The sequence below is a fragment of the Oryzias latipes genome, chromosome 9 (genome assembly GCF_053564925.1).
Source record: "Oryzias latipes strain Hd-rR chromosome 9, Olatipes_Hd-rR_3.1".
Classification (NCBI taxonomy): domain Eukaryota; kingdom Metazoa; phylum Chordata; class Actinopteri; order Beloniformes; family Adrianichthyidae; genus Oryzias; species Oryzias latipes.
This window is the reverse complement of record NC_136245.1, coordinates 589734-605606: the sequence shown is the minus strand read 5'-3', so window position 1 is coordinate 605606 and position 15873 is coordinate 589734. Positions and strand designations below refer to the sequence as shown.

At 48.3% G+C, this 15873-nt stretch overlaps 2 protein-coding genes across 4 annotated transcripts in view; both read right to left on the bottom strand.

Moving 5' to 3' along the window:
* anxa3a (annexin A3a) overlaps positions 1-766 on the bottom strand; it is a 69925-nt gene extending 69159 nt beyond the window's left edge. The window contains exons 1-3 of one of the 2 annotated variants that reach the window (XM_078952380.1): positions 697-766; positions 542-605; positions 63-97 (exon numbers count right to left, since the gene is read on the bottom strand). In XM_078952380.1, the coding sequence (XP_078808506.1) occupies positions 63-77 (15 nt within the window). In that variant the 5' untranslated portion in view covers positions 78-97; positions 542-605; positions 697-766. The remainder of the gene's footprint in view (positions 1-62; positions 98-541; positions 606-696) is intronic. The other variant, XM_023958904.2, reaches the window with a different exon arrangement.
* Positions 767-873: 107 nt separating this feature from the next.
* fras1 (Fraser extracellular matrix complex subunit 1) overlaps positions 874-15873 on the bottom strand; it is a 144409-nt gene continuing 129409 nt past the window's right edge. For both annotated transcript variants that reach the window (XM_023958905.2, XM_023958906.2), the window contains 11 exons: positions 15106-15338; positions 14865-15025; positions 13530-13744; positions 10847-10997; positions 10297-10404; positions 8519-8678; positions 4959-5075; positions 4420-4586; positions 4138-4343; positions 3087-3233; positions 874-2463 (listed from right to left, as the gene is read on the bottom strand). In XM_023958905.2, coding sequence (XP_023814673.1) covers positions 1897-2463; positions 3087-3233; positions 4138-4343; positions 4420-4586; positions 4959-5075; positions 8519-8678; positions 10297-10404; positions 10847-10997; positions 13530-13744; positions 14865-15025; positions 15106-15338 — 2232 coding nt within the window. In that variant the 3' untranslated portion in view covers positions 874-1896. The remainder of the gene's footprint in view (positions 2464-3086; positions 3234-4137; positions 4344-4419; positions 4587-4958; positions 5076-8518; positions 8679-10296; positions 10405-10846; positions 10998-13529; positions 13745-14864; positions 15026-15105; positions 15339-15873) is intronic.

Sequence of the window (15873 nt, the reverse complement as noted above, 5' to 3'; positions counted from 1 at the left end):
AGTGGGAAGGTTTTCATGAAAGCTCACCTTAAAATCAATGTGATGAATGAAACTTGGTTTACCAATAAGGATCCCATGATGCCAGCTGAAGATTCTGCCAAACGTTTCAGAGATTTTTAAAAAGGTGCAGAAACTTCTGAGTTTAAAGACTCAAAAAAACAATGAAAACCATAAAAAACAAAAGCAAACACCAAGATGGAACTCAGAGACAACACGAGAGTCCTCACTACTGACGAGTACTTCTAGTACAGCTAGTACTATAGTAACTGAGTACATGTAGTTCCTGACAAACTGATGTCAGTCATCTGGAGCCGTACAGACATCTGCGTTTGGCCCTAAAACATTTCATTCATGCAGTTCTATGGATTTACTTCCTTCATGGGGGGGGCAGCTGCCATGTCTCTATCCAGCAACAGCCCCCAAAGCCCTCTACGTCTACGGTAGCAGGACTAGCAGACAGCTCAGGGTCGTCCCGGTTAACCTTCAACATCACAATTAGCAGACGGCAGTTGAAATCTTGGTCTCTTCTGAGACAAATCTGGAGTTGGTCCGGTCCCTAATCAGCAGTCAGTGAACCACTGCAACCATACGCAGACGGACGTTTACTGCAGAGGCAGACAATCACTCCTTCTCTCAGTCTTTGAGGTGAAAACCCTTCAAGTTTCTGTAACTCAGCGATCGTCATAAAAGACCTACCTGGATCTGGATCTTTGTCTGCACTGAACAGCTTTCTGCCACACCTTCACCTGGAGACAGGCACTCCTCAAAGGAGCCAGTCTCACCTGTTTTTGCAGACGGTGATGCATTCAAGGACGTCATGTACATTTGTGGATTATCTATGAGATTAGAGAGCAGAAAAAAATCACCGGAAGCTTTTTTTATTTCAGAAAAAAGTTTATTATTAAAAAAAAAGGCACCAGATACAGGCAGGCTTGGCATTGATTTATCCCCACAAAATAATAATATTGTCCTGTCCCACAGTCCCCCGTCCTTGTCCCACAGGCACACAGTTGAAGGGGTGGAGGTCCAAACAGAAAGACACAAGTGAAGACGTCATTTAGTCATTGCAGTGCTTCCAAACAGTGTAGAAAAACCACCTTCCAGTCCGACAGTAGTCTGGCTCTAACATCACACAGAAGAACACCAAAAACATTTGAGGACTGCGTCTTTTGGGGGCGGAAACCCAGCTGTGATGGAGTCCAGCAGGTAAACCCGTGGTTCTGTTCATGCGGTTCTGCTCGGCCCGAACACGCCTGACTCCCCACAAACACACTATGGATCCTCTACTGCAGAGGAGACAGATGTGTTTGCTAAGCACCACAGTAAGGCTGAGGACTGGAGCAGAGCTGATGCTCATGAAGAACAGTAATCGCACTTGAAGCTTTTTGGTCTTTGATCCGGCTCATTCCACCTCTGACACCTTTGTTCTTGATCGGAGAAGAGAGGAACGCCATCAAACATTAGAGACTTGACGTGAAGGTCACGTGTGTTCAGCTTTCCACGCTCTGGACGGATGAACAGCTGAGGAGGAAGAGCTTTCTTTAGAAACAGCCCTCTGATGCTCTGAGGCCTCCTTTGAGCTGAAAACAAACACCAGGCGCAGAAATCCAGAGAACTGCTGCCTGTGAAGTCACAGTGATTAACTTTGAAAGGCGGAGCTGACAGACGTGTTTGGTTTGTGGTGGCAGCAGGCGTGAGGATGAGGAGCTGCATCTTCAGCGTGATGAAGAGGAGGAGCTCTGGAAACCTTGACAGCAGTGACATGTTTGCTGTCAGAGACATGCAGCAGAGCTGAGCATGAAGTGGAGCGGCCTGAAGGTCGTGGATTCCTGAGCGGCTTTGTCCCGTGGAAGAACGTCTTTCCGGAGCTGAGACTTTCCCTCCGTCTCTCCTGCCTCAGACCTCGGTGCCGTCATTCAGGTTGTTGTGGAGCTTGACCTCTAGGTTGACCTGTTTGACTTTGGTGTGTCTGCCGGCGTCCTGGTTGATGTTGATGTTCCTCACCGTGCAGTGCTTGCTGCTGAAGTTCTTCTCCACACACTTGTCCATGCACACCTCCATCTTGGTGTTGAGGGGATACTCCTGGTAGGGTTTTTGGGAGCTCTTGCTCTTGGCGGAGTGGCGGCAGCGGCGGAACAGGAAACAGGAAGCCAGCAGGGCCAGGACCAGCAGCGTGATGGCTGCCACTCCCCCGCCCACCGAGCTGCCCAGGTGGGCGTTGAAGGTGGCAGAGGGGAGCTCCTCCAGGTGGAGAGACTTCATGTTGGTGCCGTTCTTCACCTGGTCGCCCTCATTGTCGTAGATGAGGGACTCGTCCAGCATCAGCCGCCCGCTGCGGTCTACCAGGTCACGTTTAGAGCGGCTCAGCAGAGAGGTCACGGAGCGTTGAATTCTGGGATTGGAGTGCGACTCTGGGCTGATCACGTAGATCACCTGCAGGTACCACTGGTGCCCCGCCTCCACCTGTCAGTCAGAGATAAGGAAGCAGAGGTGTAAAGAAAGCAGCACCAGACCCTGAACGACGGGTTGACCTGAGCCGTCCAACCAGGGCCTCCGCATGGAGCCCCCACCTCAGAACCACAGGCTCAGTTCTGCCGCTGATGGGAGTTTTTTCCTCTTCTTCGTGTGGCGTTTCCTACAAATGTCTGCTGCAGTTTGGAAAGCCCTTTTTAGTTCAATCACAAAACAGTCAATAAACGTCCATTAGCTTTCAGGCGCTTCGGTGTTTGCCCCCCTCCCCTGCAGGTGCAGACACTCAGGAACCATTTGGTGGTTTAACCCCCAATCCAACTTCCTAATGCCGAGCGTCAAGTAGGGAGGCACTGGGTCCCGTTTTAAAACCTGGATTTGAACTCACAACCTTCCTGTCTCAGGGTGGACACTGTACCACAGGGCCGCTGGGCTGATTACATCAGCTCCTGTAAAGAATCGTAAGTCTCACCCTCTAACCTGCTCTGCGTGAAAATGGGACATTTACACAGACAGAAGCTCCATCAGCGCCCCCTAAAGGCTCAGCGGTTCATCCGCTCGCCTTTACAGAATCTGCCGTTGAGGCTCACTGCCGCAGGAGAACCGACTCCCCTCACCTTGTAAAGCGCGTCCACCTTCATGGTGAAGCCGTCAACCCCCGGCATGGTGGTCATGGACTGCAGCGCCGGCACGTCTGAGGCAAATTCCGCCTGGAAAGGAACGTCGTGGAAAAACCTGTCGCAGACGTCCGGCTGTTTGCGATCCTGCAGGAGAAAGGAGGCAGAAGATCGGAACCAAAGGAAGCTCCTGAATCTGGAGCAGAAATGCCCGACCGCTGGCTGCCCCACCCTTTCAGGTTTAGGGTGGGGGTCCAGACAAAGATGCCAGCTCACGGTGAGGGGCCACATTTCAGGCGGGGCCCCCTGTGACGGCCCCGCCTGTCTGGGGACGTTTTAAAGGAGAACTTAAAGCGTGGGCTTGACTTTTTCTCCCTGCTTATTTTGTGTGACCTGTATGTGTCTTGGGGTCCTTCTCTATGATGCTATATTTTCTTCTTGCCATTTGTTTCATGTAAAGCTCTTTGACGTGTTGTGCAACAGGAAACATGCCCTATAGAGGAAGTTACATGTGACAGACAGCTGCTCAGTAGAACTTGATGAACCTTCAGCCGCTTTCCAGTTTGGTTTGGGTTTACCTAAACTAATAGGAGTCTTCCACAACCTCCAACGGTTCCAGAGACAGTTATCTGGCCGATGTGCGTTTTTATAGCCCTGTAAAAGCAGCAGATCATGTAGTGCTGATCAAGGCAGACTGCCCTAAAGCCTCCAGTCAACCGCTGAAAGACTGTAAACGTAACCAAACAGACATGAACATGAAGGCTTTCTACTACATCTTCTTTCTGAAATGAGATTTGAATGAGGACGTTTTGTCGTCTGAACAGTGTCTGCAGGGCTGCTTCTCTCCCTTTTCCAAACGTTGTCATCATGAAACAGTTTGTATTTTTGTAATTAATGCCAAATAAAGTCAGAGTCCCAGTTAGAAAGCAGTTCTGCTTCTGGGTCTCCTGATCCAGACTTGGATAACCCTCTCTCTCAGTTTGGAAGAGGTTTCGTGTTCGCTTCATGAACCCAGAGAAGGAAAGGCGACAGGTGAGCAGCATGTGAGTACCAGCAGCAGGAAGCGATGCTTCAGATGCTTGTTGGGCTGGATGCAGCCGTACTGCGGGCCCTCGTTGTACAGCGTTCCTGTGGGGTCAAAGAAGGGCACGTGTCCGTCCCGGCCTGTGCACAGGTAAACCTTCTCCAGCTGCAGTTTGTAGGCTGCATTCAGGTTCTGCTCGGGGTTCCACATCACCCTGCCATACAGCGTCTGGCCTGCAGGGGGCAGCAAAGGTCAAACAGGGGTTTCTGCCACACAGTGCGGCCCCGCCGTCCCACAACCCCGTCGTACCCATGGAGAAGGCTCCCTTGTAGTCCATCTCAGCCATGGAGACCTCAGCAGAGGCTGGATTCATGAGGAAGACCTTGTCGTTGTTGCACAGCTGGAACTCCGTGTTGAGGGAGTAAACCACGGGAACGGGCCGGTTGGTCTGCTGGAACGCGATTGGAACCAAAAACCTTTCAGAAGAAACAAAGCCAGTCAAGGCAGCAACCCATGAGCAAACAAAAAAGCCAATAAAACATCAAATCTGTTTAACATTTTAACTCATAAACCCACTGGAAAATAGCAGAGAATGTTCCCGCCTGCTTGACATTTAATCAGAATAATATCTGCATTCATACACACAAACATGACACACTGAATCCATTAAACATGTGTGTCAAATAGAATTTGATTCATCGCTTGAAAGGCAGCAGGAAGAAGCAAACCTATAAGACCCCACCCCCTTTTTTACCAACATCTCTTCACTCATCAGTTCTTTTCAGTCCCAGTGCAGAACTCAAAGGTTTGCTGTATCACGAATGAGCGCCTGCAACCGTTGGCCATACTTCTCTGGAGCATGTGCGGTGCAGGACAAGGCCTTGTCGCCGGGGTCGATCCAGGGCTGAGTGGGCTGGACGGTGCAGGGAATCAGGAAGACCGTGTACTCTCCGGAGTAGTCCTTCCTGAAAAAGGAGGAGCGCTGGTAAAAAGACACCACATTTGGCTTTTTTCTTCTCTAGACTCTGTGGACTGTTTATGTAGAAAAGTACCAGAAACCAGAAGCATGTGCTGTGATTGACATCTATAAACAGTAGGTGGCAGCATTGAGCTTCACTTGTCTTGACATTTAAAGACCCACTCCAATGGAAATGGTGTTTTTGGTGCTTTTAGCACGCTCTTGGAGCATTTTTCTAAAGAAAATTGAGCTTTAAACTGCCTTTTTCGAGTATTTCTTCATTCAAATGAATCAGTAGCAGACTAAAAACGCAGTTTGAAAAAGCTCTCAAATGTTCCACAGCTGCAGAAATGGGCGGACCACAGTCTCCCTGCTCCGCCCCATTCTGATGCGTCCACCTGCAGACGTCTTTGTTTTCCTGGTTGGATGAGTTGTATCCCCAAGTCTGTCGCTTTGGGAGAGTGTGAGAGGCTCTAAGCTAGCAGGAGAGCGTGTAAACAAAGGCTTAATGGGAAATAAGCGCAGGCTTAGAGGTGAACTCATGCCGCTCTGCAGAAACTATGTCTTAACAAATAAGTTTTGGCTAAACGCTGCATCATCATAGTAAATGCCTGATAGGAAGGCTTTGACAACAGGTCAGAATAAATTACATTAAATCAGTATCAGCGCTCAGTGGCCTTGTGGTGTCCGCCCTGAGACTGGAAAGTTGTGGGTTCAAACCCAGGCCAAGTCACACCCATTAAAAATGGGACCCTGCTTGACACTCAGCAATAAGGGACTGGATTGGGGGGTTAAATCCACCAAAATGGTTCCTGAGCACGGCTGTGTCTGCAGGTGTGTGACAGTTTGATTTTAATTTATCATAGATAGATGGATGACTTTATTAATCCCACAATAGGGAAATTTCATTTATCTGTGGCAGCAACACGACATTCAGAAATAATTTATATAATATAACATCAATAAAGGACATCACATTGACAAATGACAGATGACATTTAGATTAAATAATTAAAAATATAACTAAAATTATTGTGAAAAATTATTATCAAATATGAGATTCTTATTAAATAAAGAAATAAATATTAAATATTAAATAAATACAGCTGCAAAAGTGTAAAAAACATGCGGTCTGCAAAACATGTAAACTGTAAAAAAAAAAAAAAAAAAAAAAGGCAGTCGTATGTGGTCGTTTGCATTCATAGGCGGTCGTAGGTGGTCTTTGGCGGTCGTAGGCAGTCGTAGGTGGTCTTTGGCGGTTGTAGGCAGTCGTAGGCAGTCGTAGGTGGTCTTGGCGGTCATAGGCAGTCGTAGGTGGTCTTTGGCGGTCGTAGGTGGTCTTTGGCGGTCGTAGGTGGTCTTTGGCGGTCGTAGGTGGTCTTTGGCGGTCGTAGGTGGTCTTTGGCGGTCGTAGGCAGTCGTAGGTGGTCTTTGGCGGTCGTAGGTGGTCTTTGGCGGTCGTAGGTGGTCTTTGGCGGTCGTAGGTAGTCGTAGGTGGTCTTTGGCGGTTGTAGGCAGTCGTAGGTGGTCTTTGGCGGTCGTAGGTGGTCTTTGGCGGTCGTAGGCAGTCGTAGGTGGTCTTTGGCGGTTGTAGGCAGTCGTAGGTGGTCTTTGGCGGTTGTAGGCAGTCGTAGGTGGTCTTTGGCGGTTGTAGGCAGTCGTAGGCAGTAGTAGGTGGTCTTTGGCGGTCGTAGGTGGTCTTTGGCGGTCGTAGGCAGTCGTAGGTGGTCTTTGGCAGTTGTAGGCAGTCGTAGGCCGTCGTAGGTGGTCTTTGGCGGTCGTAGGTGGTCTTTGGCGGTCGTAGGTGGTCTTTGGCGGTCGTAGGCAGTCGTAGGTGGTCTTTGGCGGTTGTAGGCGGTCGTAGGCAGTCGTAGGTGGTCTTTGGCGGTTGTAGGCAGTCGTAGGTGGTCTTTGGCGGTTGTAGGCAGTCGTAGGTGGTCTTTGGCGGTTGTAGGCAGTCGTAGTTGGTCTTTGGCGGTCGTAGGCAGTCGTAGGTGGTCTTTGGCGGTCGTAGTTGGTCTTTGGCGGTCGTAGGTGGTCTTTTGTGGTCTTTTGCGGTCGTAGGTGGTCTTTGGCGGTCGTAGGCAGTCGTAGGTGGTCTTTGGCGGTTGTAGGCAGTCGTAGGGAGTCGTAGGTGGTCTTTGGCGGTTGTTGGCGGTCGTAGGTGGTCTTTGGTGGTCTTTGGCGGTTGTAGGCAGTCGTAGGTGGTCTTTGGCGGTCGTAGGCAGTCGTAGGTGGTCTTTGGCAGTCGTAGGTGGTCTTTGGCGGTCGTAGGTGGTCTTTGGCGGTCGTAGGCGGTCGTAGGTGGTCTTTGGCCGTCGTAGGCAGTCGTAGGTGGTCTTTGGCGGTTGTAGGCAGTCGTAGGCAGTCGTAGGTGGTCTTTGGCGGTCGTAGGTGGTCTTTGGCGGTCGTAGGTGGTCTTTGGCGGTCGTAGGTGGTCTTTGGCGGTCGTAGGCAGTCGTAGGTGGACTTTGGCAGTTGTAGGCGGTCGTAGGCAGTCGTAGGTGGTCTTTGGCGGTCGTAGGTGGCCTATGGCGGTCGTAGGTGGTCTTTGGCGGTCGTAGGCAGTCGTAGGTGGTCTTTGGCGGTTGTAGGCAGTCGTAGGCAGTCGTAGGTGGTCTTTGGCGGTTGTAGGCAGTCGTAGGTGGTCTTTGGCGGTTGTAGGCAGTCGTAGGTGGTCTTTGGCGGTTGTAGGCAGTCGTAGGTGGTCTTTGGCGGTCGTAGGCAGTCATAGGTGGTCTTTGGCGGTCGTAGGCAGTCGTAGGTGGTCTTTGGCGGTCGTAGGTGGTCTTTGGCGGTCGTAGGTGGTCTTTGGCGGTTGTAGGCAGTCGTAGGTGGTCTTTGGCGGTTGTAGGCAGTCGTAGGCAGTCGTAGGTGGTCTTTGGCGGTCGTAGGCAGTCATAGGTGGTCTTTGCGGGTGTAGGCAGTCGTAGGCAGTCGTAGGTGGTCTTTGGCGGTCGTAGGTGGTTGGAGGCCTGCGTGTTGTGAGGAGAATGTACCCATCTGCTCCCTGCACTCCTCTCTAATCAACTAACATTGGGCTTTATCATAATAGCCATTTCATTTGTCCTTGGAATGATCTCTTCTGTCCCCGTGTCGGCCTGCTGGAGCAGATTGCTGGAACTTTTTCTTGGAATTAGACTCCTCTAGAGGGGATGTGCAGGTCTTTCCCAGCTGGAAAAATGTTCACCGACCGATTTGGTGTTTCTGTCCTAGATTTTGAGTGATTCTCCGGTTTCTTCCCTTTGATAGTTAAATGCTGAGTTTCTTCAACACTGTTAAAAACATAATTTACAACAAAACTATGGATTCCTCTGAACTGCACTAAACCCCAAACTTGGACTAAAAAGATGTGAATAACTGCATTACTGGCTTTTAATCATATCTCAGGAACCAAGTCTACTATGGATTATGATGCAGCAGCTTGTGGAACATCTGTAGCTGCTGTACCTGCTGTAGGAGCTGGTGGCTCTCCACAGCTGGTACGGCGAGTCGAAGGTCTGAGCGCTCCACAGCAGCTTCAGGTGGAACTCGATGCCTCCCAGGTGGTCAGGAGCCATCAGACGGGACGTGTGACCCGGTAGGGTGTGGTGCTCGGGAACAAACTGACCTGCAGGGGACATGGAGGCGTAAATGGACCTGTGCTGCTGCTGCAATGACACGGTACAGTAACTAAAAGTACATAATCAGAACCAGATGGTATCTTTTTTAGTAAACTGCAATGCTAGAGTATTCTCCCCTAAAAGTAACTATAATGAAGCTAACACCGTAGTCTATTTGTACTGTAATGTCACTGGAATGTATGTTGTAATGTTGTAATGAAGCTGTAACACGACTGCAGTGAGTTCAAACAGTCATCAACCGCCTGGATGGGGGGCAGTCAGAGGGGGGAGTAACTACCGGGTTTCACTTAAGCCGGTTGCTGGTTGAACTACGGGGAGACGCAGAGAGTTGTGTTGATGTTTCTGGGTACTGGGGTAATGGAGTAATGGTGTAATAGAGTAAATGAGTAATGGAGTAACGGTGTAATGGAGTAATGGTGTAATAGAGTAATGGAGTAATAGAGTAATGGTGTAATAGAGTAATGGTGTAATAAAGTAATGGTGTAATAAAGTAATGGTGTAATGGAGTAATGGTGTAATAGGGTAATGGAGTAATGGTGTAATAGAGTAATGCTGCAATAGAGTAATGGTGTAATGGTGTAATAGAGTAATGGAGTAATGGTGTAATGGAGTAATGGTGTAATGGAGTGATGGAGTAATAGAGTAATGGTGTAATTGAATCATGGAGTAATGGTGTAATGGAGTAATTGTGTAATGGAGTAATGGTGTTATGGAGTAACGGAGTAACGCAGTAACGTTGTAATGGAGTAATGGAGTAATAGGGTAATGGTGTAATAGAGTAATGGAGTAATAGAGTAATGGTGTAATAGAGTAATGGTGTAATAAAGTAATGGTGTAATAAAGTAATGGTGTAATGGAGTAATGGTGTAATAGGGTAATGGAGTAATGGTGTAATAGAGTAATGCTGCAATAGAGTAATGGTGTAATGGTGTAATAGAGTAATGGTGTAATGGAGTAATGGTGTAATGGAGTGATGGAGTAATAGAGTAATGGTGTAATTGAATCATGGAGTAATGGTGTAATGGAGTAATTGTGTAATGGAGTAATGGTGTTATGGAGTAACGGAGTAACGCAGTAACGTTGTAATGGAGTAATGGAGTAATAGGGTAATGGTGTAATAGAGTAATGGAGTAATGGTGTAATGGAGTAATGGTGTAATAGAGTAATGGTGTAATAGAGTAATGGTGTAATAGAGTAATGGTGTAATAGAGTAATGGAGTAATGGTGTAATGGTGTAATGGAGTAATGGTGTAATAGAGTGATGGAGTAAAAGTGTAATAGAGTAATGGTGTAATGGAGTAATGATGTCACAACTGTTATTTTTATCTCACTGTCATTTCAGTCTAATCCAATAGTAACTTTTTAAAAACTGATTTGTAGCTGTAATGACAATAAAAGTAACTGTTGTGTAACTACGTCTTTGTCTTTTAGCTCCCTTTAGTCAACCCCCCCCCTCCACCTCCTCTTTGCTCTGATGTCCATCTGTCCATCAGGCTCTAAGAACCTCATTATTTTACTTTTTAAATTAATTTAGCCTTTTCCAGATGAAATTATGAGCCTTTCTACACCAAAGAGAATACTCGGGTTGGGTTAGGGTTAGCCGACCTCTGAACTTGGCGTGAGTCTTAAACTCGATGACCAGCCGTCCGTCCTCTCTGATGAAGATGCGGATGATCTGCAGCCGGGCTGAGAGCACGCTGTCGGTCTGGATACCTGCAGGCGCCAAACGTCACACGTCAGGAACAGAGAACTACTCACCTTGTCCAGCTGGAAGTCCGTCTATATGAAGTCTAAGTACTTCAGTAATCCGTAGTAATATTTACATCAGAAGCTACATGGATTTAGTCATGATGTCTCATGGATGCACTCACTTCCTCAAATCTCTCCTAACAAACCAAATGAAGGCATTAAAGAAGGAGACCAGGAGGTATGTTCTCCCTGGATGAAAGGGGAATAAAGACGTAATGCTAACGCCAGCACGGGATCCCTGACCGCTGGGATCCCTGACCGCTGGGATCCCTGACCGCTGGGATCCCTGACCGCTGGGATCCCTGAACGCTGGGATCCCTGAACGCTGGGATCCCTGAACGCTGGGATCCCTGACCGCTGGGATCCCTGACCGCTGGGATCCCTGACCGCTGGGATCCCTGCTCACCTGTTCTCCACAGAACTGTGTCGTAGAAGAAGGAGAACTCCATCTCGGTGTGGTGCTCCAGAGACGCCCAGCCGCGCGGCGCCGTCACATAGATGTACGACACGTGCAGAGGAACGTGGACCGTCAGGAAGGACTGAGCCGAGTCCCGGACCTGCAAAGACAGAGGCGTGCTTGAACCGGGTTCCCCTCGGGGGACGGGTCGGGTCAGCATCCCACTGAACTGGAATGGAGAGCTCTGCTGTGAGCTGGGACTTCTCGTAACGTCAAAGGATCTTTTTCACTCAAGGTCTAAAGGAGATTCTCCCTCAACGGCCTCCATCTAACCCTCCCATCTGCATCCTCCTCCCTCTTGACCTCCTTCACTACAACCACCCTCCAGTTTCAGCATCACCCCACAGGTCTACAGAACCGGCTGTGAACCCAGACCAGAACCAATCCAATAGAAGCATTCTATGAGTTTGCTTCTTTGACTCCCTTTCAAGACACGAATGCAACTATTTCACACTCATGATATTTAATGGACTGAATGTGTAAAGCATGTGTGACTATGTGTGTCTGTGTGAGTGTGTCGGTGTGTGTGTTCATTGTTATGCCGACGATACGCAGTTGTATTTATCCATGAAGCCTGACCAGAATGACCAGATAGAGAAACTGAACGCCTGCATCAGAGACATCAAGACCTGGATGACAATTAATGACCTCCTCTTGAACCCAGAAAAAACTGAGGTCATTATACTTGGTCCTAAAAACCTCAGAGATGCTCTGTCTGCTCAGATAGTCTCCCTGGATGGCATAAGTATAGCCCCCAATTCCACAGTTAGAAACCTTGGGGTTTTACTTGACCAGGATTTATCATTTAAGGCTCACATATCTCAGGCGTGTAGAACTGCCTTTTTTCACCTGTGGAATATTGCTAAGATCAGAAATATACTTTCTAAGAGTGATGCTGAAAAACTCATCCATGCATTTGTTACGTCGAGGCTGGATTACTGTAACTCCTTGTTAGCAGCGTGTCCTAAGAGTTCCTTAAGAAGTCTCCAGCTTGTTCAGAACGCAGCAGCTAGATTGTTAGCAGGAACTAGCAGAAGAGATCACATCACTCCTGTGTTAGTTTCACTCCATTGGATCCCAGTTGATTCCAGAATCAAGTTCAAGATCCTCCTGTTAACCTATAAGGCCTTACATGGAATGGCCCCGTCCTATATTAAGGACCTCATAGTCCCTTACCAACCAATCACAACACTTCGCTCGCAAAATGCAGGACTGCTTGTGGTTCCTAGAATTAGTCAAAGTACGGTTGGAGGTAGAGCGTTTAGTCACCAAGCCCCTGTCTTATGGAATAAACTACCAGCTCATGGAAGAGAGGCCGACTCAGTTTCTACATTCAAAGCTAGACTGAAAACATTCCTCTTTGGACAGGCTTATTGTCAGACTAGTTAGTATTCAGAGATTATTTAACTTAATGTTAGTTTGTTTAAATTAAACTTAATAATAACTATTTCTTTTAAAAGGCTGCTAGAAGTTGAAGCTGGGGTAACTATGGTGCCCTGGGGTTCTGTCCTCTTTCCTTTTTTACTTCTACCCTTCCTCTCCTCTATTCTTGATCATTATTTATCATTTAGTTCTCCATGCCTCTGTTTGGTGCAGTGATTCATGTATTGTCCCTCTTTTCCTCTCCCCTCCTGGGGAGTGGGAGTGCTTCCAGACTCCAGTTGGCTCATCCGTGCTCCAGTTCCTGACCGTTTACCTCGTCTCTGCTCCTGCTCCTACACCTGGCTGTGGTTCCTGTCTCCGGCTCGACTCGCGCCTTTGACTGTCCCGATAACCACGGCTGGATGAAGCTCGTCTGCTGGACTTTTATATATGTAGTCGTAGATTTAGATAAGTTAATTCTTCTCTAAGATTTCTGGTAAATCGCCTGTACGTCCTGGGGGAGGATCCCTCCTTCATGTGGGCACCCCTGAGGTTTCTTCGTTTTTTCCGGAATCCGGTTTTTTTGGGAGTTTTTCCTTACCGCGAAGGGGGGTCTAAGGGCAGGGATGCCAGTATAGCTTAGTCAGTTTGTTATTTCATTTTAGTATTTTTCTATTGAACTCTTTGTATTCGTGATCCTTTTGATTTCATGTTTTACTTCGAAGCCCATCGAGACGACTGTTGTTGTGATTTTGGGCTATACAGATAAAATTGAATTGAATTGAATTGAATTGAATTGTGTGGGTGTATGCATGTGTCTGTGTGTGTGTGTGAGTGTTTGCGCGCGTGTGTGTTTGTGGGTGTGGTGAGTGTGTGTCGGTGTGTGTGTGTGTGTGGGTGTATGCATGTGTCGGTGCGTGTGTTTGTGAGTTTGTGTGTGTGTCTGGGTGTGTCTGTGTGTGTGTGTCGTGTGCATAAATGCAAACATGAATACTTAGCAGCTGTTATCTGAAGAAGGTTAATTTCTCTAATTTTCTAATCAATGTATGGATTCCTATCTTAAGGTTGTGTTGATCAGCTGCTACGTACTTTAACGCAGACTCAGCTGCTGGTCTAAGTAAAACAGTTGAAAAAAGGTCAAACATTTTAAATGTAGGGGAGAAAACCTGGATTCAGACAGTTCACATGGCCTGTGGATTACCGCTGGGACCCCCCCAGGCTTTGTAGCACAGACGGGTGAAGGGAAAACCTGTCTGGACGGGGTACGCACCTGGAAGTCTGCAGTGACGGAGCCCCCGCACACATCAATGAGCCCCGTCATGTCATAGTAGGCGTCAAAGGTCCAGATGCAGCTTTTCAGGTTCAGGTGCTTGTAGAGCCGGATGGTCTTGGCCTCGCGGACGTTGGGGTTAAACTGGTGCGGGCGGTCAAAGCCCGGTCCCAGAGAGAGGCGGTCAAAGGAGACATCGTCCAGGAAGCCGGTCTCTGTAGAAAATGCTTTTCTTTATAAAGAGTCTGAAAGACTACAAACATGGCAGCCATGTCCCCCCTCCCGGTCACAGGAGGCCTTCATAAGAAACACAAAGTGAAGTCGGAGCAAGGGAACGTCTCCTCATGTTCTAATGATGTGTGTTATGGTCACAGGAACCCCTTTCTGGTTCAGACTGTTGTCATGAATCAGACCCACAGAGCTTAAACTGGAATCCTGATGGTCTCCTGTCTGTTGGTGGTTTAGGCGGTCTGAGGGACTTAGCGGTCGGATGGTCCTCCAGGACTTCTAGATCTGCAGGTACAGTCGTATCTGTCCGGCTGTGTTCACCCACAGCTTTCTTTATGCCCAGATCATCATTCTTCTACCACCATGCTTAACATCTCGTTTGAGGCGGTTGTTAGGGGAGAAACTTTGAAGTCCCCCTCCGATCATCTTCTGATCCAGTTTCTAAGAGTTTTCTCAGTGGTCTTTCAGTTATGATGACGTCGTTTTTAGCCAAAATCAATAAATCGGTGTCGTTTTCTAGGACTTAGTTTCTGCAGAGCGGCAGAAGTTCATTAGAAATTCACCTCTGAGTTGTGGGCGGGGCCATTGACCTGCGCTCATTTCCCATCATCCCTCTGTTTACAATCCTTTCCGCTATCTTACAGCCAATCACAACACCACATTAGCGGTGCAACAACAGCAGCAGTATCAGATCCATCCATCCGTCTGTCCAGTTCTGATCCAGATTCCAGCTCAGACCAGGAGAACAAAGACGTTCATGGATTTACCTGTCTGCAGGTGGATGACCAGAAAGAGGCGGGGCAGGGAGCTTGTGGCCCCGCCTTTTGCAGCTTCTATGTCACAACTACAATCTTTATCTGGTGACATTTGGCGTCGGCTCCTGATTCCCAACGATTTGTATGAAGAATCACTCACAGATAACCTCTAAATCTTAATAAATGTCCTCTATCATGCCAGAAATCGGACCAGAACATGTTAAAAACAACAGAAACAGTTTTCTGGGGAGCGAGTCTTTAACTGCTTTCCATTTCCAGTGTCAACACTGAGGTTCTAGCTGGGGGGGATTCAGACGTGTGTTGGTGTGGTGTGCAGCATGGGACCACTGACCGGACAGGCCTTGCAGCTCCTTGACGGTGACCAGGTTGGAGCAGACATGCTGCTGCCTGTAGATGGACTCGGACAGCAGGAAGTGCAGGTTGTGCAGAGGCATGGTGGACACCAGGGGGAGCATGCCGTCCTGATGAGGGATCTGCACTGAGATGTGGATCCTGCAGGGACACGGAGCAAACGTCTACATCCATCAGAAGGCCTTCTGCCTGCTGCCCGTGCTTGTCCTGCTTCCACCAACCGGTTGGGATGCTCCTTGTGCTTCACATCCAGATATTTTAGTGTGGCGATGAAGGACTGAGCCTGGAAGCCTCTGGCACTCCCCGTGGTCACAGGAGTGTGGCAAATTGAGCCCTCTGTGCTGATTGTGGCGATGTTGCTCCGGAGCGGGGTTCCCAAATGACCTGCTTTATCCCGGGCCTGAGCCACACAGCGCACGTGGAAGCGGCGGCTGAAATAAATGCTGTCCAGAACCTGACGGAACAGCAGAAGAATCAGAACCAGGCAGCTCAGACATGAGGATGTCTCAACCAGAATGCCCAACTATGTCAACCAACATTGCTTAAGTGTTTAAAATGAGCCAAATACCCAATTACCTTACAGCTTCATATAGTTCTAGCTTTTATTTATCTATGTGTCTTTCAAGATAGAGGACAAAGTGAAGCAAAGTTCTGAGACTTTAGTTTGCATTTCTTTTCCTTGTTAAGGCCCGTTCACACCGGGACGAATTTCGCCCGCGATTTTCGCCGACGTTTAACACCTCGTGACTAAACAGAGGGCACCAATGAGAGTGTGCACACTGACGCGAATAAACGCCACGCGTCAAAGCGTCACTTTTTAAAAAACGCCTCGGGTTCGTTTTTTTGGTTTGACGCGCCGCATCGAAATCTATTCGACCAATGAGAACGGCGCTTTTGCACACGTGTCTGGAGCTTCTGAAGTTACAGTAAAACACAACTTGGGGGCGCTCAAACACAAAACTGCCTTTCTGAGCACACATACCAGCGAA